Source organism: Macrobrachium rosenbergii, chromosome 53, assembly GCF_040412425.1.
Source record: "Macrobrachium rosenbergii isolate ZJJX-2024 chromosome 53, ASM4041242v1, whole genome shotgun sequence".
Lineage (NCBI taxonomy): Eukaryota > Metazoa > Arthropoda > Malacostraca > Decapoda > Palaemonidae > Macrobrachium > Macrobrachium rosenbergii.
The window spans coordinates 52,834,589-52,861,713 of NC_089793.1; the positions used below are offsets into that span (position 1 = coordinate 52,834,589).

Here is a 27,125-nt window from a genome sequence, read left to right on the forward strand (position 1 = left end):
ATGCTACTTACAGTTTCAACGAAAACATTCAGAGATTTTCTCGAAAGATGCTTATTCAAAGTGACATAGCTTCTGACATTTAATTCTAATTTGTTCCTCATTCTTTACGTAGATTTCTAATATTTAATTTAATTCATTTTTCAGCTGTGGAGCAGAGTGTCCTTACCAGGCAGCAAGGGAAGCCGTCAGACGAAGAAGTCGTGTAAGAACTTCATGAGTTGGAGGGTCTAACCTTACGAGGAATACATCGGCCTCGTCATAGAGAGTGGACAGGTATTTGGGGTAGCTTATGGATTCATCTAGGGTCAGATTTGCAGGTTTTTCTATGTGTAGAAAGGTAAATTTTTCTGTTTTGCATTGCAGGTTTTTTTGTTATATAGAAAGGAGCTTTTTTTTTTCACTTAAAATTGCTGGTATTTTTTTGTGTAGGAAGCGACTTTTTCATTAAAATTGCAGGGTTTTTTTATAAAGAAAGGGACTTTTTTTTTTAGTTAAAATTTCATTTTTTTTTAATTTAGAAAGGAACTTTTTCAGTTAAAGTTGCAGCTTATTTTTATGTAGGAAGATACTTTTTTCCTGTTGACATTGTGTTTTTTTTTAATAAAGGGACTTTTTTCAATTTAAATTACAGGTTTTTTTTCTAGTAAAGGGACTTTTTGCAGTTAAAATGCAGGGTTTTTTTTATGTAGGAAGGGATTTTTTTCTGTTAAAATTGCAGATTTTTTATGTAGGAAGGACTTTTCTGTTAAAATTGAAGATTTTATTTTATGTAGGAAGGGACTTTTTCTGTTAAAATTGCAGATTTTTTTTATGTAGGAAGGGACTTTTTCTGTTAAAATTGCAGATTTTTTTTTTATGTAGGAAGGGACTTTTTCTGTTAAAATTGCAGATTTTTTTATGTAGGAAGGGACTTTTTCTGTTAAAATTGCAGATTTTTTTATGTAGGAAGGGACTTTTTCTGTTAAAATTGCAGATTTTTTTTATGTAGGAAGGGACTTATTTTGTTAAAATTGCAGATTTTTTTTTTTTATGTAGGAAGGTACTTCTTTTTGTTAAAATTGCAGATTTTTTTTATGTAGGTAGGGACTTTTTCTGTTAAAATTGCAGATTTTTTTTTTATGTAGGAAGGTACTTCTTTTTGTTAAAATTGCAGATTTTTTTTTATGTAGGAAGGGACTTTTTCTGTTAAAATTGCAGATTTTTTTATGTAGGAAGGACTTTTCTGTTAAAATTGCAGATTTTTTTATGTAGGAAGGACTTTTTCTGTTAAAATTGCAGATTTTTTTTTTATGTAGGAAGGACTTTTTTCTGTTAAAATTGCAGATTTTTTTTTTTTATGTAGGAAGGACTTTTTCTGTTAAAATTGCAGATTTTTTTATGTAGGTAGGACTTTTTCTGTTAAAATTGCAGATTTTTTTTTTTTATGTAGGAAGGTACTTCTTTTTGTTAAAATTGCAGATTTTTTTTTATGTAGGAAGGGACTTTTTCTGTTAAAATTGCAGATTTTTTTATGTAGGAAGGACTTTTCTGTTAAAATTGCAGATTTTTTTATGTAGGAAGGGACTTTTCTGTTAAAATTGCAGATTTTTTTTATGTAGGAAGGACTTTTCTGTTAAAATTGCAGATTTTTTTATGTAGGAAGGGACTTTTCTGTTAAAATTGCAGATTTTTTTATGTAGGAAGAGACTTTTTCTGTTAAAATTGCAGATTTTTTTATGTAGGAAGGGACTTTTTCTGTTAAAATTGCAGATTTTTTTATGTAGGAAGGACTTTTTCTGTTAAAATTGCAGATTTTTTTATGTAGGAAGGACTTATTTTGTTAAAATTGCAGATTTTTTTTTATGTAGGAAGGACTTTTTCTGTTAAAATTGCAGATTTTTTTATGTAGGAAGGACTTATTTTGTTAAAATTGCAGATTTTTTTATGTAGGAAGGTACTTCTTTTGTTAAAATTGCAGATTTTTTTATGTAGGTAGGGACTTTTTCTGTTAAAATTGCAGATTTTTTTATGTAGGACTGGACTTTTTATGTAGGTAGGACTTTTTGTTAAAATTGCAGATTTTTATGTAGGAAGGACTTTTTCTGTTAAAATTGCAGATTTTTTTATGTAGGAAGGGACTTTTTCTGTTAAAATTGCAGATTTTTTTATGTAGGAAGGACTTTTTTCTGTTAAAATTGCAGATTTTTTTATGTAGGAAGGACTTTTTCTGTTAAAATTGCAGATTTTTTTATGTAGGAAGGGACTTTTTCTGTTAAAATTGCAGATTTTTTTATGTAGGAAGGACTTTTCTGTTAAAATTGCAGATTTTTTTTTTTATGTAGGAAGGACTTTTTCTGTTAAAATTGCAGATTTTTTTTTATGTAGGAAGGGACTTTTTCTGTTAAAATTGCATTTTTTACTATGTAGGAAGGGATTTTTTTTTATAATTGCAGATTTTTTATGTGGAAAGGGACTTTTTTCAGTTAAAGTGTCAGATTTTTAAAAATTTAGAGAGGGACTTTGTTTTTTTAGTTAAAATAGCAGATTTTATTTTTTGTAGAAAGGTACTTTTCTGTTGTTGTACTGGGCCATATTTCTAAAATGTAAAATAAGTGTTAAACCAAATGAGCTATTCAGACTAGAGAGAGAGAGAGAGAGAGAGAGAGAGAGAGAGAGAGAGAGAGAGAGAGACTACACTATATGTACAGTGAATTTGGTATCAGACAACATTTATGGCTTAATTCTAGTAAATAGAAAAATAAGAGAGAGAGAGAGAGAGAGAGAGAGAGATTCACAAGTACTGTAACCATATATCTCCTCAAGTATGGAATAAACTGACTGTCGCCAGCGTCACTAACATTTCTTTGGCGTCTTGCAAGTTCAGTTGACTCCTCTCTGTGGTTCTTTTCCTACCTGAATTTCCCATTCTTATAGCATGTCCAGACCTTCTCAGCTTGAGTTACAAGCTCTACAGAACAGTAGATCCAGAGGCAATGTCTAGAAGTGCACTTAAATTTTTATTACGAAGAGACTGAAGCAATATAGAATTTAGAACAAAGGCCAAGCACTGTGACCTATGATGAGTCATTCAACACTGAAAGGGAAACGGAGTGGTAGGTTTTGAAAGGCGTAACAGGAGGAGGTAAATTTTTTGCATTTGGAACGTTATGAGACAGCTGTCATGAGAGGTTTGAGGAAAGTAAGATGGAAGAAAGAGAATATGAACTGAGGTACAGTCAAAGGAATGGAAGGGGTTGTAGCAGCTAGGGTCCATGGGAGACATTTAGCAAAGAACCTTATTAATGACTGTACTGTAATACCGACTGTGCACCGAGTGAGGTGCGCTGACGGCACTACCCCCCTACAGGCTCACCTACTGTAGGAAGATTTTCTCTAATGTTCGTTTCTCGTCTAAGAGTAAATTCTTCAGACAACCCCCAAAATATATGTACCCCTTAGGGGGCCAGTGCTAGTGAAGTGCATTGTAGGGATTATTACTTAATAAGGTTCTTTGCAGCGTTGCTTTGGCCTCTTAGCTGCAACCCTTCTCATTCCTTTTACTTTACCTCTGTTCATATTCTCTCTTCCATCGTAATTTCCTCAGGCCTATTCTAACCATTGTTTCATAGTACAACTGCAGGTTTTCCTCCTCCAGTTACGCCTTTCAAACCTTTTTATTCCTCTCAATTTCCCTTTCAGCGCTGATTGACCTCATCATAGGTACCAGCGCTTGGTCTCTGGCCTAAGTTGTTTACTTTATTCTATTCCAAGATATATGGAGATGGGAGTCACTTGCCGTCTTAAACTAATTATGGACAACGTAAAAACAAGTAAAAAATGGACGAAAGTTTCTTCATCGCTGTCAAGTTTTCTGTACAGCATATAATGCTGTATGAAACCCTCAGCCACGGCCTGGTGGTGGCCTGTGTTGTTGGCACCTATAGTGGTTTCAGATGCACGATCATGGCTAACTTTAACCTTATATAAAATAGAAACTACTGCAATTTGGTATGTTTGATGATTGGAGGGTGGATGATCAACATACCAGTTTGCAGTTTTTAAGATCTGAGGGTGGACAGAAAAAAGTGAAGATGGACGGACAAATAGCCATCTCAACAGTTTTCTTTTACAGACAACTAAAAAACTAAATATGAACGCACCAGTCCGTGGATGCCCCGACACATATAGGTAAGACCACCACGAAACTGGCAAAGAGGATTTCCTGTCATGCGCAAAAAGGTGTTACGAAACTCCATGTGAGGGATTCCCATCACATCGAGCATTGCAAGAAATATGTTATCGAAAACACTGGGATAATTGGATATGCCCCGGACTCGAGACGCCTAAGGTTGCTATAGGTGCTCTTAATACAGCAGGTGAAGCCCTCATTAAATACAGCCCAGGAAGTTCTCTTCCTATCCACCAGCATTAGATGACCTACTGTGCAAAGGCCTACAACGGACGCCATATCAAGCAACACTCCCAGTCCTGCAATGCAAGATCCAGTGAGCCATCTGGCGACCAATTAAAATATTCGCCGGGTGATACCAGGCAGTGGCGTCACGCAATGTCACGCACCATACAGTAACTTCGTGAACCAACCCCGACACTTGGCAAGACTAGAGCCGCGACCATTGAGTTTGAAAATTTGGCTTGAGAAGAACTCCCGCCGCCCAATCCACAACTCGCATGTCGCCTCAACCAATCAGCGGTCAGCATGCAGTTGACCCCCTGCTGACGATCATGTATATAAGGAGTAGGACTCGGCACGAACGTCAGTCTACTCCCGTCCATTGCTGTGAGCCCGCTCGACAGAGATTGAGAAAAACGTGGGCCTTACATACATGTAGCCGAGTTACAAGTCAACAGACCTGAACAACTGTACTGACCATGAAACCCAGATTTCAGTTCCTGGACGCGCATCGTATAAACCAGAAATATATTATATCCTGAGTCACGACTATTTCCCTCTCCAGAAATGACATGTACTGGAGAGTTACCAGCGCAACCCAGTAACTAAGACAAGGCAGTTAATAGAAAAATAGCGAAAACTATATAGACTGAATACAGCTGACGCAGCAATCACTTTCAGTATATGAACTAATTTTGGGGGTAATAATAATTATATGAATAGCAGTTGTAGTGCAAGTATGGTTCAGTAAGTGTCTATCTTTCTTTATTTTTCTATCTATCTTTCTTTCTTCTATCTTTCTGTAGTTCTTTCTCTTTCTGTTTTTCTATTTCTCTTTTATCTTTCTGTTATTCATTTTTCTATCTTCCTTTTTCTTTCTTTCTTTCCTCTATCTTTCATTTATCCTTTTTTTCTTTCTTCCTTTTTTCTATCTCTTTTTTTCTATCTTTTATATTTTTTTCTTTTTCTTCTTTTATTTTATCTTTCTTTTTTCTATCTTTTTTATATCTTACTTTTTTATCCTTTTTCTGCCTCTTCTCCTTTTTTTTTATCTTTTCGATCTTTCTTCCTTTTTTATTTCTTTTTATATCTTTTTCTGTATTTCTTCCTCTTTTCTATTTTTTTCTATCTTTTTTATCTCTCCTATCTTTCTTTTTTTCTTTTTTTTTTATCTTCCCTTTTTCTATCTTTCTTTTTCTATATTTTTCTCTTATTTTTAATCCTTTTTCTGTCTTCCTTTTTCTCTTTCTTTTTTCTATCTTTTTTTTCTATCTTCCTTTTTTCTATCTTTCTTTTTTCTATATTTTTTCTCTTATTTTTTAATCCTTTTTCTATCTTCCTTTTTCTCTTTCTTTTTTCTATCTTTTTTTTCTATCTTCCTTTTTTCTATCTTTCTTTTTTCTATATTTTTTTTCTCTTATTTTTTTAATCCTTTTTCTATCTTCCTTTTTCTCTTTCTTTTTCTATCTCCTTTTTCTGGTTTTTTTCTATCTTTCTTCTTTTTCTCTTTCTTCTTTCGATCTTTTTCTAATTCTTTCTTCCTATCTTTATAATTCTTTCTTTTTTCTTCATTTCTTCTTTTTTGATATTTCTGTCTTTATTTTTTCTCTCTATGCATAATTCTTTCTTTCTTTTTATCTTTGTTTTTTTTATCAGGCTTCCTATCTTTCCATCTATCTTTCTTTTTTCTATCTTTCTATCTTTCTTTTTTTCTATCGTTCTCGCTATCTTGCTTTTCTTATTTTCCTTCTCTTTCTATCTTTCTTTCTTTCTATCTATCTGACTTTCCTTCTTGCTATTTTTCTTTCATTGTCTTTCTTTCTTTCTTTCTTTCTTTCTTTCTTTCTTTCTTTCTTTCTTTCTGTCTTTCTATCTTTCCGTCTATAAATCTTCATCTGGAAACCCTTATGGACAGAGTCGACAGACTGTAATAAACCCAGGAGGGCTTAAAAGAGAGAGAGAGAGAGAGAGAGAGAGAGAGAGAGAGAGAGAAGCAATGACTATTTTTCTAGACTGTCAAGGAGTTTGAAAACTGAAACTTATGTAACTAATTTGGACAGAGAGATTGAGAGACAGAGAGATGGACAGATTGAGATAGAGAGAGAGCGAAAGATTTAAAGAGAGAGAGAGAGAAATTTATTTATTTGTTTGCCATTCTTAAACGACACCTCTCTGTCACCCCCTTCCACAGGATGCCAATCATGATTACAGCCGCGGGAGCACAGACGAAGGCCCCAGGATGATGGTATTCTTCAACTTCCTCATCCAACACGAGCTGGAGGGCTGGACTTCGAACACGGGCCTCTCGGATCACCTGGAAGACCTCGAGCTGCAGCAGATGCTCAGTCTTCTGCTGAGACTTCCCAGTTGGACAACGATAATGACGCTTCCTTTGCCCGTGGTAAAGTTTGGTCTTCTCTCAGGCCACCGTTCATATGTTCCTCTCGGTTTCTCTTTCAGCCCTTTCTAATCCTCAGCTTCTCTTTCCAACATTTCTGTTGTTATATTTTTATTCTTCTTGGTTTCCCTTTCAGACCTTTCTGTTATTACATTTTTATTCCAGTTTCCCTTTCAGACCTTTCTGTTATTACATTTCTATTCTGGTTTCCCTTTCAGACCTTTCTTTTATTACATTTTTATTCTAGTTTCCCTTTCAGACCTTTCTGTTATTACATTTTTATTCTAGTTTCCCTTTCAGACCTTTCTGTTATTACATTTTTATTCCAGTTTCCCTTTCAGACCTTTCTTTTATTACATTTTTATTCTGGTTTCCCTTTCAGACCTTTCTGTTAATATAGTTTTATTCTGGTTTCCCTTTCAGACCTTTCTGTTATTACATTTTTTATTCTAGTTTCCCTTTCAGACCTTTCTGTTATTACATTTCTATTCTGGTTTCCCTTTCAGACCTTTCTTTTATTACATTTTTATTCTAGTTTCCCTTTCAGACCTTTCTGTTATTACATTTTTATTCTAGTTTCCCTTTCAGACCTTTCTGTTATTACATTTTTATTCCAGTTTCCCTTTCAGACCTTTCTTTTATTACATTTTTTATTCTGGTTTCCCTTTCAGACCTTTCTGTTAATATAGTTTTATTCTGGTTTCCCTTTCAGACCTTTCTGTTATTACATTTTTTATTCTAGTTTCCCTTTCAGACCTTTCTGTTATTACATTTCTATTCCAGTTTCCCTTTCAGACCTTTCTGTTATTACATTTTTATTCCGGTTTCCCTTCCAGACATTTCTGTTAATACATTTTTATTCCTCTCTGTTTCCCTTTCAGTCCTTTCTATTATTATATTTCTATTCCTCAGTTTTCTTTTCAAAACTTTCTGTTATTCCTCTGTTTCCCTTTCAAACCTTTTTATTCCCACTTTCATCAGTCCATATTTATGCCCCTTCTTTGTCTTCTTGCTATGCTGTTTCCACATCTGTTACTTTTCTGACTTATTTGTCGTAATCGCCCTTATCTCCTCACAGGTCCAAACCGTCTCTGTCTGTAAAATCCCAGGCTATTTCTAGGCTTCCGGATGGCAGATATTTCCACACCTTAATCTTTTGGATTATTGACAGGATTACCAGTTATTCAAGATCGTCATTTGATTATATACTTATTAAATACCAATTATCTTAAGAGATGTTTGGTAAGAACAGATTTATCTAACTATATAACTAAGCTTCCATTTAACTAAAGAATGTCAGTGATTGGTAGAGATTTTGCATCAAAATCAGAAGACTATTCTGCACGATATATCACAATCATTTTGCCGTTTGCCCAGGGCCTGATGTTCAGAGGCACAGAGGAAGGAGTTCCAGGGAAGTTCGTAGGGTGCCCCAGAGTTCGGCTTTGGCTAACAACAACTCCTGAAGAAGTGCCGGGACCTCAAAGGGTGATGCAGACAAGGAGGAAGAGGACGAGGCCAGTAAGGTGAGAGCCGTTTATCTTGGTCGGTTTTTGAGCGAATGATTTGAGCCTGAGGTTTTTCATTGTTGGATCTTTTATAGACTGTTTCGCCCCTTAGGGAGGTAGTGCCGTGAGTATGCTTCATGCAGTGCACTGTGGGCAGTACTTGAGGTTCTTTGCAGCTCCCTGCCAAGGCCCCTAGCTGATATAACCCCTGTCATTCCTTTGACTGTACCTCTGTTCGCATTCTCTTTCTTCTGTCTTACTTTCCACCCTTTCCTAACAGTTGATTCATAGTGCAGGTACGAGGTTTACTTCCTGTTACACCTTTCAAACCTTTTTGCTGTCAGTATCCATTTCAGCTGAATGACCTCATCATAAGTCCCAACGCTTGGCCTGTGGCCTAATTCTGTATTCTTTTCTATAAATTGCTTCGCTTACCTTTTCATTCCTTTTTTTTTCTCCATTTTCCCTCCAGATCTGAAGAGCGAGCGAGCGGATCATGTGCGTGATAGCCAAGAAGAGAGCCCAACTCCGAGCAGCCAACGCCAGGCGGGAACACTCAAGGAAACGGCACAGGAAGACAACGCAGAAGTTCCTCTGTACATACACAGCCAACAGGAGCCAGAGGGGGTGAGTAGTTGCGACCCCTTCCGTTCCTGTGACTGTACCTATCATATTCCCTTTCTTCCATCTTACTTTCCTCAACCCTCTCCTGACAGTTGTTTCATAGGGCTTCAACAAAGGTGTTCCTCGTGTTACGCCTTTCAAACATTTCCATTCCTCTCAGTTTTCTTATCAGCACTGAATGACCTCATCATAGGTCCCAGAAATTGACTTAGGCCTCAATATTATATAGTCCATTGCATTCCTTTGGGTCAGTGTGATAGTCTGAAGTTTCAGCCGGGTTGTCCAGTTAAATTATTCTCAACTTGTGTTGTAAGATTAGTAGAGAAAGCTGGTCTGTTGAGCAGTATTAAATTTGTTTGTGTGGCATTTGTGTTCAAATATTTTAGTCACAAGCAATAACCACAAGTCTATGCAGTCTCATTCATTATGCCTGGCTTTGTTCTACTTATTATTATTATTATTATTATTATTATTATTATTATTATTATTATTATTATTATTATTATAGGTATTTCCCCAGTTACGATGGGTTTACATTACAAAACCCCATTATTTCTGGAAAAAACGTAACTTGAAATTATCCTAGCCTGCACTAGGTTATACTGTACAGTACAATCCATACCTGTACAGTAGCCTAGCCTACACTACTGTATACCCACAGCCTACCATGGTTTTATGACCATTAAAGTATTTTTATGTAGCAACTTCCTTATTAATTGTTACCATATTGTATTACCATACACAAGATGAAAATGTGTAGGCTATGTGTGAACTATAGACCTAGGCTAGATGAGGTGTTACACTCATAGTATCCATTTACAAAAGTCAAATAGGCTATTACACCTGTATTTAATATAAAGGTAATGGTAATGAAACTGTTATTTTACTTACAGAATCCATTTATACCGTATTGTTATACTGATGTATTATCATCGTAATATGTATTTAAAAAAACAATTGTCCTCCCTGTGGTGAAAAAGTGTTTCTCAGAATCAGCTGATTCAGCCTACTACTGAAAGAATTAGGAAAATAATGATTTTAGTTGTTAAAAGAAACGAATGTATTGATGGAATTATTATTATTATTTTTGCACATGAATGTAAAACAGATACCTCAGCTCTCTCTCTCTCTCTCTCTCTCTCTCTCTCTCTCTCTCTCTCTCTCTCTGTACTGTACATATCCTTCAATAAAATATGAATTAAAGTACCATAAACATTAAAATACAAAACTAAAACTCTAAGAAGTTCACGACGCCTTCGAATGAGTGCGTGCATATGTAAGTACGTGTTACAATTTTTTTTTTTTTTTGCTTTGATTTACAGTGCTTCCCCACTTTTTCGTGGGGATAGGTTCCAGAGCCCACCGTGGAAATGCAAAATCCGCGGAAATGCAAAATCCCCTCCAAAAACGTTTATAACTGTTTTATTACTACCAAATACCCTGCACCCCTTAAACTAGATTGCATATAACTTTATGTTTTAAAAGTTCACTGCGTAATTTAGTAGTTCAAACAAAAACATACCTTAAATTATCACACTGAAACAATTTAATATCAATTCAAGCAAAAGTACACCCAAACCATCGTCCCAAAACATCCTCAGTCATCTTAGATTAGTACTTTTTACAACTGATACCCTTATGTAGATATGCCCCCTAAAATGCTTATAACAATGATTTAGTATTTTTAAAATATTAACACTAATAATGTAAATACTGCAAAATATAAATAAAATGTTTGATACAAATTAAGTAAATCTGTAATACAAATTAAATAAGTCTGTCTTACAGAATATTTGACAACTAATCAAGTTACCCCTGTACACATAAGCATAGCCGTTTCTCTCATAGTATTGAAGTCCCGTTTCCCTTATATACATGTATAAAAATTAATATTAATTTTGAATGGGTAAGATTCCGTTTCCCTTATGGTTAAGTATATATTTTGATTAGTTTGTGACCGCGTGACCCCGGATTTGCCGTGGATTAACCTTTTCTTTTTAACCCCTGGCAATTAACCATCTGGTATTCAAGGTTATACATGTTTTTGGATTTTGTAAGTCTAAACTTTAGTATGTCATTTTGTTTGGTCTTGGGTTCAGTTTGTGACAGCTCGATCCCGGATTATCCTGGATTAACTTTCTGTTTATTACCCTTTGACAACTGACCATCTGGTATTCTTGTTCTTTTTGTTTACTTTGTAACCTTCTTTATATTTGTGTCTCATTCGTGCCCTGATGATGCGTCAATAAACGTGAAAGCGCTTGGTACTACTGAACTTCTGCCTATCTTTTCCTGTGGGATTCGCTTATACACTGAAGTCACGTGCATCTACTGTGATTTTTTAAGAATACATACATACATACATACATATATATATATATATATGTGTTTGTGTGTGTGTATTTTGAACTTCAAAACATTCTTAAAAATAATATAATAATAATAATGATCTCAACATCATAGCTAAGGAAAGACTGGTATATCTTGGGCATTGACAAACACTCGACAAGTGACTTCCATATAATCATTTGTTTCAATACAAAGCTAAACCTATTCCAGTAAAAATACTTCGACTCTCTTTCTGCCTCTCGTGTAAACACCTACCTGTATTTTTACAATAGTGACTAATAGACATTTATGCATAGCTAATGGTGTGAAATTCCTAGAAGCATGGAAGTGCACATGAATATATATTCAGCCTAAAGGCAGGGTTGTGCGACTCTAACTGTCGTCACTTGTTGTTTATAAATTCAGCAAAGGACAGCGGTAAGGGTTCTATCTACAGCGAGCAAATTCACCTATATACATATATAAAATAAGTTGTTTACAAAAAGCGGTGATCTTATAAGCCTATAATTGCTGTCCATACTCGGCCACCTGGATACGCTAATCCTCTCTGCTGTCTAAGTCAAGTGATGAACAGTAAGTAATTGTAGCTTACTTTTGCTGTGTACATACATACATCCCTGAAATAATGAAAATGGCCAAAGACAAAATAAAGTACATTACAGCGCCCCTCAGAAAAACTCTTGAGCCAGTACCGAAGACATCAAGTTTCTCCAAGGTTAGGCTACCACCAGACAACTTAACCCAATTTCTCAGACACGTGACTTGGTTTACCTTAGCCTACATTTCCAAACTCCCTCAAAACCACCAATTCTCAAGACTCCACCTTTACCTCAGCAAACGTTTTCTTGCACTAAGTTAAGCATAGCTTAGTTTTACCAGACCACTGAGCTGATTAACAGCTCTCCTAGGGCTGGCCCGAAGGATTAGACTTATTTTACGTGGCTAAGAACCAGTTGGTTACTTAGCAACGGGACCCACAGCTTATTGTGGAATCCGAACCACATTATAGCGAGAAATGAATTTCTACCACCAGAAATAAATTCCTCTAATTCTTCATCAGCCGGCCGGGGAATTGAACTCCGGTCCATCGAGTGACAGTCTGCAGCTCTACCGATTCACCCAACGAAGAGCTTTTTTCTTGCACTGACACCTTTTGACAAAGATCCCGGGTAAAATATCATCTGTGAGATGCTTTCGTTCTTCAGCAGTCCTGTTGCACGTGGCGTGGCTCTCTCCAGACGAATATTAGGAATCCCGCACTTCTCACAAACAAGGGACCGGCCTCGATTTCCCCCTTAGCCTTGCCAGGAACATCACCCTTGGGAACTGCACTCCACTCAAGAACTTGTTGACAGAGAGGGAAAATAAAACTCAGTTTTTCTATCGATAAAGTTAACTAGACAAGGGTGGCCTACAATATGGTCTGCCTTTTATAAAACCGTCAAGAAGCATAAAAATGATTAATGGTCATAAGATGCTGTTATGACAGCTCCCCTTTTAAATATCTTTAAGCTCACTAAAACAAACTCTCATTTTCTTACACTATATTATGGCATAAATTATGCGATGCTCTGAGTCTTCTGGGTAGCTAGTGTCCTTGCTACTGGGCTGAACGAAAAAGGACGTTTCTTTATCCCCCGCTTGGCGACATTTTTTGTTGGTCGTCTTGCTACCTCGCAGAATAGAGGCGAGAGTCATGCTTCTCATTTTCCAGGTGCAAGCCTGTTATTTCTCACAGGTAGTCAGCACTGCACAATTTACCAAACGACTCAAAACAGCACTTTAAGTTTAGTGCCATCTCCTAAGCTCAATGATTGGGCAAAATTTGACGAATTTTGATTACGTAATCAAGAATCACGCAAAGCTTCCATTCGGTTTAGCCTGCAACACACCCAGGCACTACACCACCTCACCTATAACTCTCCTCACTACATCCTTCAATCTGATCCACTGACGCCCCACACTCCTCCCCCCCATCAATGGCATGTTCTTAGCGCTCTTGATTGGTTCCACCTCCTCTCTTCTTATTACAAGGCCATAGTTTCTCAGGGAAGCTTCCCTGGCCTTTTCCTTTACATTACATATACCACACATTCTTCTTATATCTTGAATCTCCCTCCTTTCCAGCAGTGATATTCCAGCAATCCATCTCACCATCCTCGTCTCGGTTCTTTCCAACAGTCCCTCCTCTTTCCTCTTAAGAAAGAAAACTGCTGCACCAGAAAGCCTCCTTCAGATGGTCCACTGTAATTGCAAAACTGCCTGTCAAAGGTGTTGCAGTTGCGTAGGCTATTAACTACCTTGTACACCTGCTTGTGGACCATGTCATGTTGAGAACTGTGAGAATCCACACAATCAAACTTTACAGGAAGAAGAAAGCGACAATGAATATTTGTAAACCTGGTTTTTTCAGAAATTTATAATACAGGATTTATGATAACATTTTACCAGGAATCACTACACTAATTTTGGTGGCCTTATTGGTCACCCATCTTATATGTTGAAAAATCTAATCACTTCAATGTACTGTTATTCAGATAAGTTGGTTGGATTTCCAGATTCCCAAAAGAGGATTTAGACACCAAATTTATGTGAGTAAAGTAAATTGAAATAAGTGATGGGGATTTTCATAATTTGGCAGCTATTTTGCTCCTCTATCATTGATTTTGTATTTATATATATAATCACTTCAGTTTACTGTAAGTCAGATAGCCTAATTGGATTGCCATATACCCAAAACACGGGTTTAGACAGGAAGTTTACTTCTGTAATATGAGCTGAAATGAATAAAGAAGATTTTTTTGTAGATTGGCAGCCATATTGGTCCTCCATCTTAGATTTTATAAATATGTAATCATTGTAATATACTGTGATTTACATAAATTTACTGGATTCCTAGAGTCACAAAGCAAGGTGTTTAGACAGTAAATTTACCTGTGTAAAATGGGTTAATATAAGCAATTATTTTTTGTTTGGCAGCCATATTGATCCTCCATATTAAATTTTGTATATATGTAATTAGACCTACTTTATTATACTGTAATCCAGATACGCTCTTTGGATTCCCAAATCACCAAAACAGGTGTTTAGACACTAAATTTACTTGTAAAAAAATAAATTAGAATGAATGATGGAGATTTTCATAGTATGGTGGCCATACTGGTCCGCCATCTTGGATTTTGTGAGTATATAATCACTTCAGATATAATGCAGGTATGCTAACTGGGCTTCCAGATCCCCAAAATAATGTGTCAGGCACCAGGGATGGCATGAGGACCATCTGACTGAGGGGGGGATAAAGACAATTTTGACCAACTCAGTAATTTTGACCAAGATGAACTAGATACAATATATATTCTATAGGTAATATACATACAAACAATTTTTTTATTTTTTTTCTATTTTTTAATCAACAATATTTTTCCCCAAAATATTTTATAATGCAAAGAGAAGAGATTATAGTTTATTAATCTGAATAAAAAAAAAAATAGACAAGCTTTAAGAAAAAAAACAGTTAATTTCAGTGTGATGAATAAATAATATGGAGATTCATTAGAGTGAAAGTTTTCTATACAATTTTCGTAGACTTGGGAGGGGGTGGGGAGGGTTTGAAATGTTTGTCATCCTATATAGTTTCCATCGCCTCCCGTCCATCTGCAGCAACCTTTTGAAGATCTAAGTGATCCTCCTTTCAAAAGCTAGCCATATATATATATATATATATATATATATATATATATATATATATATATATATATATATATATATACATGTAAAGTGTATAATATATATATATATATATATATATATATATATATATATATATATATATGTATATATATACACATACATATGTCATGCACAGCCCTGAGGATGTATGTGTATATATATATATATATATATATATATATATATATATATAATATATATATATATATATATATATATATATATATACACATATATACATACATCCTCAGGGCTGTGCATATGGACATATGTATGTATGTATATATGTATATATGTATGTATGTATGTATGTATATATATATATATATATATATATATATATATATGTATGTATGTATGTATATATATATATATATCTATTATATATATATATATATAAATACATATATATTTATATTTTACATATATGCTCTCTCTCTCTCTCTCTCTCTCTCTCTCTCTCTCTCTCTCTCTCTCTCTCTCTCTCTCTCTCTCTCTCTCTCTCTCTCTCTCTCTATATATATATATATATATATATATATATATATATATATATATATATATGTATATACTGTATATGTGTATATATACTGTGTATATATATAAATATATTTACACATATACTGGTAAGATTGTATGCCTATTTTTACCAGCTCCATATAGCTAAGTTGGTATAGGCCTATGCATGTGTGTGTGCGTCATATATATATCGATTCTTAATTTCTTACATCCGTATGTACATACATATATACACACACTCGTATATGTATACACACACACTATACAAGTGCATATTTAAACGACAAATACTGTCCATTTTTGATCAACTCAAAATCAACATTGAAGGGGGCCGGGGGTTAACCGCCCCCCTCAGTCTGGCCATCCCTGTTAGCACCAGCATTACTTACCTAGTTTGAAGAATGAAGAGTAACGGGCATTTTAAGGATTTAGGGCAGGGGTGTGCAACCTTTTTTCCCAAAGGGCCACTAGTCACGACTCTGTTGGTATGGAGGGCCACATAACCTTACTATTTCATGTTATTTACTACGATCGAAGACATATTACGTGAGATTATACCAATAAACACAGATAATTAGTTTGTTACTGATTTTATTTAAATTGGGATCATCACAAAAATAAGAATTGTCCGAAACAAAAGTATTTTCCTTACCATAAATGAACAAATGAAAGGCTACCGTACTTTATTATTATAATGTACAAACATAAGTAATTACTTATTATTGGTTAACTGGGATCATTAACATAAGAATTATCAAACACAGACATTTTCCTAACCATTAATGAGGAAATGAAAGGCTACCCTAGTGAGATGGTTGATGTTGCATTTGGGACACCAACTCATCAATATCAGGCTGTATGGATGACGTGGCTACACGCAGGGTACTTTCCAAATGTTCATCAGTAAATGAAGACCTATACTTGTTTTTAACCAGATTCATTTTTAAAAAGAGCTGCTCGCATACATATGTGCTACCAAAAACTGCCATCATTTTCCTTGCATGAGCAGAGAGTTTTGGATACACTGTTACTGATACATGCTTCTTATAAAACTGGTATACTGAACTATCATCAAACTTCTTTCTTAGTTCATCATTGCACTGTAGTTCAATTATTTCCGTCTGTATGTACTCGGGAATTGCTGTCACATCCACAGAAAAAGGAGAAGCAAAGACTTCAATGGCTTTTGAATGTTTCTTGAGGTCAACCAATCTTTCTGAAAATTCCTCTCGTAAGACTGCCAACTTGTCACCAGACTTCTGATACTGAAGGTTGCTAGTGTCATGGTTTTTCAGTGTAGGAAAGTGGGCTGGGTTTTGGTTTCTGATTCGTGACTCCCACAGACAATTTTATCTGGAAGCCTTTGATCAGTGAGAACATCTCATTTATTAGTTGATCTTTTTCCTTGAAACCTAACATTCAGTGCACTTAAGATGATCAGTCATATCTACTAAAAATGCTAAATCACATCTCCATTCCTTATCTCTCAATTCAGGGATAGCATTATCTTTCATATCTAAGAACAGCTCAATTTCTTCCAAAAGGTCATGTGCTCTCTTCAACATTCCTGCTTTGCTTAGCCACCTTACCTCACAAAAATACTTCACATCACTGTACTCTGCATCAGTGTCTGCCATTAACTGCTGAAACTCGCGGTGATTTAGACCTCTTGACATAATGAAATTGACAGCTTTCACAAGAATATTAGTCACATGCTGAAAGTTTATTGTCTTTGCACATAAAGCTTCCTGGTGTATGATACAATGCGAGTGAACCTGAGTCAGTATTTTGAGACCCCATTCTAGTCTTCAGTAATCCAACAACCCCATTTCTCTGATCAGACATCGCAGGCGCACCATCTGTTGTAATCGAAACTAAATTAGTGTAGTCCAGTCCAAACCTTGCCAATACTTTTTCCAATTTATCAAAAATAGTTTGTCCTGTTGTGGTCCCCTTCATGCTTTGCAGTGAAGCCATTTCCTAAGAGCAACAGAGTATGAAGAAAAAGCACTAACTCGCTTGGCAATTGTACTTTCAATATTCCCTGAAAGACTGTCTATTCTTCTAGCATCAGTATATCTTGAAAGGCTTATGTTTTCAACTAGTTTCTTTTTGCCAGGAAACATATTGTCTGAGGCTATACACAAACATTCTTTAACTACCTCACCATCAGAATAGGGCTTGAGTCTTTTTGCACGGATTTTACTAATCAAAAAGCTTATTTGGAGAGATGCATCATATTCCTTAACTTTCTTTGTAAACACTGACTGTTGTCCTTTCAGAGATTTCTGCAAGAATGATATTTTTTCTTTGTGTGCTTCACCTGTCATATTTTCATATTCTTTGCGCTTTGTGATGTAGTGTCTTTTGATGTTATATTTTTAAAACAGAAATGGTTTCATGGCACACAAGGCACAATGCTTTCCCCCCTGATTGTATGCATAAATATTGTTCAGTCCATTTCTCTTGAAAACTCAGGTTTTCCTCTGAAATCTTGCGTTTTTTACTTGTAGAAGCCATTGTTAGTACAATAAGATCTTTCCTGCTGAGAAAAATATATAATTAGTAAAAGTTAGCTTTGAATTAAAGTCTAACTCTAACTGAAATGTTTATGTTGCAGTTTTGTGATTGGCTTTAGAAAACTTGCAAGCAAAACATTTTGAGAATTATATATTTCTGCTGAAAATGTGGTATTAATTATATTGCAATCTATTACATTTTTCTTAATTAAAGCCTTTAATTAAGAAAAATGTAATAGATTGCAATATAATTAATACCAAATTTCAGCAGAAATATATAATTCTCAAAATGTTTTGCTTGCAAGTTTTCTAAAGCCAACCACAAAACCGCAACATAAACAACTTAGTTAGACTTAGAATACCGGTAATCACAAATCAACCACAACAAATGAAGCACATGAGATAAACTGAGAACTATATTAATTCCTGTACGGCTGTACTGCAAAGCATAGCGGAGAGTGTAAACATCCAACCTTAAAAATAGTGATCGGTTCGGTGTTTACAATGTCAGCATAACCGCCTCTTTTCACGTAGAGAGAGAGAGAGAGAGAGAGAGAGAGAGAGAGAGAGAGAGAGAGAGAGAGACTTATAGTCTTAAAAGGGTTACTGATAACTATGACCCCTCGTACCATCGGTTACTGAGGAAGGGTTGTTGATGAAAACACAAGAGTGAGAGAGAGAGAGAGAGAGAGAGAGAGAGAGAGAGAGAGAGAGAGTTAGGGAATAATCATTTCGAGGCATATCTCTCTCTCTCTCTCTCTCTCTCTCTCTCTCTCTCTCTCTCTCTCTCTCTCTCTCTCTCTCTGAGGGCCGCACTATAGCTTATTTATTTTTAGGAGAAAGGGCCGCAATGAAAGCCTTTGAGGGCCGCATGCGGCCCTTGGGCCGGCCCAGCAGGTTGCACAGGGCTGATTTAGGGGCTATTATAGACGCCATCTTGGAAATCAGACCCTTTTTGCATGGTCAGATTGTGGCAGGCTTTTGATATGTTGTTGAGCACACCTGATACTACAATAACCAGTTGAGAAACCTTTCGTAGCAATTTTTTGGGGGGTCAAACCTTATTTTCAGCCGAGTACTGAGTTACACGCCGATCTTTATGAGATAAATAAGTCTCTCTCTCTCTCTCTCTCTCTCTCTCTCTCTCTCTCTCTCTCTCTCTCTCTCTCTCTCTCTCTCATGATTGGACTTCTGAGCAAGGACTTTGCCCATTTTGATGAAGATGCTACAGTTAAGCTGGAGGTTATCAGGCCTGTCTAATATCCACTTTGACAAATGCGTCTAGGGATCGTTTTTCATAAAAAGGAAAATGGGAGCAATTTACTTGAGTCTCAAAAGTTGTTTTACGATTCTTAGAAAATGAGGTTTCAAGACGACACACATATGACCTTTAACCTCACTAGGATTGTTGAAGGTACTTACGATATCGAGAATATAACTGAGAAAAAAAAATCTACAATTGTGCTCTTGTAGTGTGTCAGGAATGTCAGAAATAAAAATTGTCAAGCTGGAAGTTCCCGACAGCATGCTCAGGAGATCTCTGTTTTCTAAAGTTTAATTATCACAGTAAAATATGTCCTGTTAAGGTAACGAAACAGTGGGTTTTGATTATCTATCAATGAATGTATTGGAAAGTGCAGTATTGAGCCATCTTCAATTTTCACGTATTTCATCACGAGGTCCTCATTTTAGGAGTCTACTTTGTATATCAATACGCGGGATGCGTCTCGAAAATCGAAATGAATGAATACAAGTGAATTAAAGAAGCAAAAAAGGTAGTTTTTTGAGGTGTGAAAAATGTAACTAATCGTAATCTATCATCATTTGAATGAACTCTAGCTTTTGAATTGTGTTCATGTCCACGTTATCTTGAATCTTGTTTTCTAAGTAATTATTAAAAAATCGTACAATGATTACAAAAGATTCTTTTTTTAATTATTTGTACTAGAAGCCTTATGCAAATCAGCCTCGTATAATGAGGGTTCATACTTCAACTATTGAAGACTTGGTGATATATCCTAGATGAGAGGCTCTGATGCTCCAAAATTTATTGATATTTTATTAGTTCATTATTATAAGTTACGAGATTTTCATTTTCATTGTTATGATTGACAGCATTAAATCTGTTCACATTTTCTTCATGAACAGTTTATAGAAAAATAATTTAGTATACCTGTTGAACATAAACAGCTACTGATGAAAGGTGTTAACTTTAATAAATTCCGTTGATTGATAATGAAACAGTGAGAAGCAAGTATTTATGAGAATAATAATTAACTGGAATTAGGAGAGCGTAAGTAAGCCTTGATAAGATAAAACACTGACTGTGCACATTTGTCCTACTCATTCCATCCATTGCGTAGTTGCATAGATACCAATGTTACATTAAGGTAGAGTTTGACTTCTGTTCCCGCTTCCATCTGAAGCCTCTGCGTATATATATACAGAAAACAATATTCTTTTGTCATCATTCTCTCCGCTAATAGTGAGCTTGGAATAAAGTCTTAATTTTTCTACTTTTTCTCTTGCTAGGAATATTTGCTCATGGCAAATTTGATATGGACAGTTGAAATGATTTCAGTCTCTTTGCCAAAACGAATAAACGTGAAAAACACTATTGAGCGCCCTGCACATTTAAGCACATCAATATAAGAAAAAAGAACGTTCCGACCTTTACTGGAAGCGATAATTGGGACAATTGGATGGCATGTTCTTCAATTTAATCGTGAGCTGTCGTCGTCAAATACATGAAGATGATTCTTCCGAGTTGGACATCAGCTAAGTGTTGGTAGGTCACGCTACGTCCCGCTGCATCACAAATGTATTGAGACGAGATTTTAGGACAGTATAGTTAACATGACGTTTTTTCATTCCTCCGTTTGTGATGATTCTAATGCCTTGCAAGACGTTTCCATTGGTTAACGATTTTCATAATCTATTCAATGAGTTAGAGTGTCGCGACTGTCAGTTATTTTTCGTTTTACGTATACTGTGTTTTTCTTTTTAAGTTCTAAATGCAACTCTCTCTCTCTCTCTCTCTCTCTCTCTCTCTCTCTCTCTCTCTCTCTCTCTCTCTCTCTCTCTCTCTCTCTCTCGTGTGCGCGCATTATATTCGTCAACCAAAGTATGAATGTGGTCATTATCTTTTTTTTTGGAATCACCTTCCTTTTGAGGAACAGCTTACTGTTGAATATATATATATATATATATATATATATATATATATATATATATATATATATATATATATATATATATATATATATATATATATATTTATGTTTCTATGTATATAGTTTGTGTAATAGTATTTACAGGTAATTTGACGTGTCTCCTGCATTATACACCTAGCCAATGATTAGTCACAGTTAATTTAAGGGTAATATAATATAGAATACTTACGGTACATTTCTAGATAGGGTGACTGCAGAAGCCGGCATGGGGAACCTTGGTACTTTCAACACAAACAATATCCTTTGTCAGTCTTATACAGTCACAGTGAGTCCTGCTGTCTTAGTAGGGTACTGTAATAAAGTATTGTAAGTACCAGCGCCTGTCAGTCTGGACTGTGGGTAATAACGTCATCATTGGTGGAACTTCTTAGGAGACGTCATTTCTAGCTGGCAGACACGTGCGTTCTTCTTCTGTTCAGAAGTCTCTGTCAGCCGAGGCATTCAGTCTTCTTTAGTTTTTATTATAGGAGAGGTGACAGAATGAGGCAGAAATATCACGATACCGCATCTCCCACTTGCCACAGGCACTTGCTCTCCACCGTCCATTTGTTTCACTGTTAAGTTTCACTGTAATTCAAAATCTGATCATTATTGGATGATAAGTACGTCATGAAATTGTCCATCTGGACTACGAAATGGTTAAATGATATTACTGTAATTGTAAACCATGTTACGATTAAATCTTATTTCCGCTGCTCTCGATTACTTTGTCCGGGTGTGTTGGGCTAAAATATATATATATATATATATATATATATATATATATATATATATATATATATATATATATATATATATATATATATATATATATATATATATATATATCTGTATATATTTACGTGTATATATATGTTTGCATATATGTGTATATACATATGTATATATATGTATATATATAAATGTATATGTATATATGTGTGTATGTGTATAGGTGTATATGTATATATGTGCATATATGAATATATGTGTGTCAAGTGCAGGAATACCCTGGAGACTCGCCCTTTTTTATTCCTACCTATGTTCCGTGATTCATAATCACATCATCAGGGCTTTCTGTGGAAAATCGGGTAAATATTCGGAAAAGGGACAGAGCTGCTAAAACTGAATTTTGTTAACTTACAAAACATTAGAAGTATTATAACTCGCTTCAAAATTACTCGAACTTGATCACACTTAAACACATACAGTATACACCAAGCATAAAATCACTTTACATATTGAAACAGATATGGTTATACTTTACAAGAGCACACATTAAAAACATATAAACTCATAAAAACACTCTGAATAAACCGCGTCAGGAAAGTTGTTTTAAAAACCCAAAAAGTCGAGAAATAAACTAGGACAATAACACTCGCACAGCGCCACACAAAACAATCGTCAGACGCTAACCTTACAATGCAAATGACAGACCACACTAGCAGAGAGACACTATGGAAAAAGGTCAGATGTAGTACAGTTAGTGATGGATTATGACAGGAACAATTGAGAAGAAGCAGTTTGAGTGTTTTACGAGGAACTCGTAGTTTGATGTTGAGAAATTCTTCCCGTTTTAGAAGTTTTTGCTGGTTTTGTGCTTGGCTGAATCAGAGCTGTCCAGTGCAAGAAATCACGCCACTAAGTTCCAAACTCAAATAAATTACGAAGATTTTAAAGCACAAAACCAATACAAACTTTTAATACTTGAATCTTTAAATATCAAACTACAGATCTTGGTTAACTTACCACTAGGTAGGCTTTCCTAACTTGAGATAAGTAACTCGTTTGGGAAGAGTTGTAAGCAGTTAATTTGTCACCATCGAAATCAAATTGTTCATGATAATGTATACAGTAACAATGTTCATTTGTCAAATCTAGATTTTGAAGCCGGATTTATAAATAATCCCTCCCTCAACGAAGACTAGTTAAGGTTTATCGTCTATCAAAGGTACTACGGGCTGCCCACTGAGCCTAATCAATAAGAGGTTTTGGTAACTGAATATTTGTACTCAGAAGGGTTATTTTTTTTTTAATCTAGCTGAGGAATGAGCCGTCAAAGAGAATTCTAGTTTTTATTTCATTTGGCAGATATTTCACTTCACTTTCACTTTGTTTCACTTTGTCTGGTTTTATGTACAGCCCTCCACAGGGATAATTCCCTCTCTGTAACTCTGGCGGGCCCTTGAACGTTTTCAGAATGAGGTGCTTCTTATATTTTGTAATTGTCTCTCAGTGTTTTCTCGTCAGTATCGTCGCTCCAGCAGAATAGGAGAGTCTTTAGTTCCTTTTTAAATTTGCAGTCTTCTTGTATGATCTTCATTTCAGGCGGTACTTTGTTGTATAGTGTTGGTGCGCAGTGTACAAATGTTCTCTCGCCTGACTTACAATTTGTTCTAGGTTCAAATAGCCTGTATGCTTCACTTGCATGTCTAATTACACTATTCCTTTCGGGTCTAAAAAAGCTTAAGCGGTTTCTCAGATATGTTGGTTCATCATATTTTAGTGCTTTAAAGACTGTAAGTAGTATTTTAAATTCTATTCTAGCTTTTACTGGGAGCCAATGTAGCTCAATTAGTGCTGGGGTTATTCTGTCACGGGAACGCAGTCGTTTTATTAACCTGGCGGCTCTATTTTGTACCCCTTGTAATTTTCTTAGTAGGTAGTTAGGAGACTGTAGTGTATAACATTGCAGTAGTCAAGCCTCAATAGTATTTGGTTGGAAATTGCTGTTTCCAGAGTATCTTCGTTTAGGTATTTTCTAATAAATGCAATGTTTCTAATATGATAGTTACAGGTTTTTGTAATATGCAATACATGGTTCTTCGTCGATAATTTATTATCAATAAACACTCCTAAGTTCCTCACTGCTGCTACAATATTTATTGTTGACGAACCAGTAGTTATTCTTTTGAAGTGTTCATATTTTCGTAGAGCACTGTCAGATCCAAATAGCATACACTCAGTTTTGTCTTCATAAGTTTCAATTTCTTCGTTTATATCTTTCACTATTGCATCAGTTTTACTAATGGTGTCTTCTGCCGTTTCGACAGGAAAATAGAATTGGGTATCATCAGCATACAGTTTATACTTAACCTTGTGCTTATTTAGAATTCTAGGTAATTCAGCTGTGTAAATGACAAATATCAGTGGACCCAGAACGCTGCCTTGGGGCACTCCTTTTGTTAGGCTTTTCTCTTCTGATTTCACATTTGATATAACCTCTGTAACCTTCCTATTTTCTAAGTAGCTTTTGTACCATTTGTGTCCGTCATTTTCGATGCCTACTGCTCTCAGGTCTTCAAGCAGTAGGCTGTGGTCAACTGTGTCAAATGCTGCACTTAGGTCAAGCATAACCAGGATGCCACATTTTCCATTTGCTGTAATTTCTACCATATCATTTATAATTGCACACAATGTAGTCTCTGTTGAGTGGTTGTATGCTGACTGATCATCAGGTATGACGTTGAGTTGTTTCAAGTGTTTCCATGTTTGTTTATGAACTTCCGTTTCTATAAGTTTTGATCAGTACGATAGGTTCGATATTGGTCTATAGAAGCTTAGATTTTCTTTATCACCTTTTCCTTTATAGGAAGGCTTTATACAAGCAAGCTTTTCACTATTTGGGAAAGATGCCTGTGCTAGACTCATGCTGACAGTATCAAAATATAGCTCCCACAACTGATCAAAGCTTTTTGCCTCTTTTATATCACTTATGGGAAACGGGTCATTTTCACAATAGGTGTTTTTTTTTACTTTTCTCATCGTTTTGTCAAAGTCATTCATGTTCAGTTCTTTAAACTTGCTGAATTTGCTATTTCTCATTGCGATCACCGAGAGATCTGGAGGGACCTCCTTATCTAAACTATGGCAGATTCTTTCAATTTTTTCTTCAAAGTTGTTCACAAAGTTATCGGCCAGGTTTTGTAGTCACTAGTTATGTTAGGTGGAACTTTTTCTTTCTTGAGTCCTAATGTTCCGGCTAAATTGTCATGGATTTTTTGGGGATTTTTCTCTACATTAAACATTTTATTTTAATATATTTTCTTGATTTTCATAATCAATTCATTGTAATGATATTTAGCTGTTTTGTACAGTGACCAATTTTCACTACTTTTTATTTTTTCGATCTTTTCCATCTACCCTCCATTTTCTTTTCTTTTTCTTAGCTTCACGTAATTCGCTGTTAAACCATTTCTTTAACTGTTATTTGCCTTGTTACTCCTCGACATTTATCGTTGTAGTTTGACGCCAATATACTTTTGCTAGAGAATGTAAAACAGCTTACACATACTTGGTCGCCTGTCAAGGTATTCTCAAATTATACCTGCACTCCTGGCTCGTTTCTCTTAATTTCTTTATGCTCTCGGCAATAAATTCATCAGCTTTAAAGTTGGTTTTGTTTCCGTAAGTGATAGTTTGTTTCAGTGCATAACCTTTCCAGATATATATGCTAAATATAACTAGTTTATGTATTGGAGATATCACGCATTCAGGGTCAACTTGTGTCACTCACAATCTCGTTGTTATTGTTTTGTATCTCTAGGTCAATGGTATGGTTCAGTAATGATGTCTTGTTTTTTCACAACATTTACGAGGTCGTGGCTTTCAGGTAACTATAAATTCTTTGACATATTGGTCATCGTTATCATCCAGATGTAGGTTGAAGTCACCACAAATCAGTATACTTTTGTTATCAGCTAGCAAGTTGAGGAAGTCACTGAATTCATCTAGGAATTGATTTGTATGTGTTTGTTTATGTGTTTAATTTTGGTGTTGATGCATTCAAATGTACTGAACACATTTTGTTTCAGTATAGATACTTTGTACACTTTTTTGACAAAGATTCCCACTCCACCACCTTTTTTTTTTTTCTCTCGGTACATGGTACAAGTTGTGAGACCCTGGCGTCATTTCGTTTATTTTAGAATAATCACTTACATTATTAGCATGCACATTATCTAGATTGTGATCATTTATAAGATTTCTAATAGTGTTAGTTTTATTTCCTACGGACTGTATGTTTATCAAATTGCATAGAAGATTATATTAGTCAAAGCCATGGTCTGTATTATTTTTCATCTTTGACACATATTCTTTATATACTGTGCACTTATTGCCATCATATGTTTTGTGTTTAGTATCACTATGGCCTTTCTTTACACAATTTTTACACTTGAAGATGCTGCTAGCGCATTCATCTAAGGCAAGCTTGGTCATTTCTACAATTTGTTGCGTTATGACCAAATTCCTGACATTTATAGCATTGATAGGGCATGTATCAGTCGTGTGCTTTGCAACGGCTATACAGTTTAAACAATTTGTCACCGCTATCATGGATAGCCTTTCGTATTTGTGGTGTGCATTTGATGATATAGTGTTTATATTTGTTATCTTTGGCTATCATTTCCTTTACAATTTTTAGGTCGTCATTTTCAGAAATGAGGTTACCTATCCATGGATTTTCTTTACAATGTTATCGACAATGTCATCTTCATCCTTCGGGACATAGACTACTTTTATTTTTGGTTTAAGTTTACCCTTCTCGTTTACTGATATATTGCTGATATTCTGAATCTCCATTTTGCCTTTCCTAAGGTTTTCCTGTCTGGAAATCTTACAAATAAGAGTCCATCCCTAGTTGTTTTAACCTGTTCAATTGGCGGCGTTATTTTACTCATAATTTGTCTCTTTTCATTTGCTGCTGTGCTCTCTTCGTTTGTAGATTTGATCAGAAGCCCTTTTTTTGTCTTTAGTGATTCAGCATAAGTTTTGTCCACGTTTGTCATGGTCTTTATATCTTTATCAGCATTGTCAATTTTGTTTTGGATTTCATCTACGTTGATCATTACGTCACTAGTTTTCTGAGCTGAATTC

The 27,125-nt window shown here is 35.3% G+C and overlaps 1 protein-coding gene across 1 annotated transcript in view; it reads left to right on the top strand.

Annotated features, from left to right (window-relative positions):
• LOC136834464 (oocyte zinc finger protein XlCOF6-like) overlaps window positions 1-27,125 on the top strand; it is a 101,204-nt gene that overhangs the window by 36,265 nt on the left and 37,814 nt on the right. Inside the window, exons 3-6 of the mRNA XM_067097068.1 lie at window positions 145-273; window positions 6,582-6,791; window positions 8,166-8,314; window positions 8,769-8,923. Of these exons, the coding sequence (XP_066953169.1) occupies window positions 145-206 (62 nt within the window). The 3' untranslated portion in view covers window positions 207-273; window positions 6,582-6,791; window positions 8,166-8,314; window positions 8,769-8,923. The remainder of the gene's footprint in view (window positions 1-144; window positions 274-6,581; window positions 6,792-8,165; window positions 8,315-8,768; window positions 8,924-27,125) is intronic.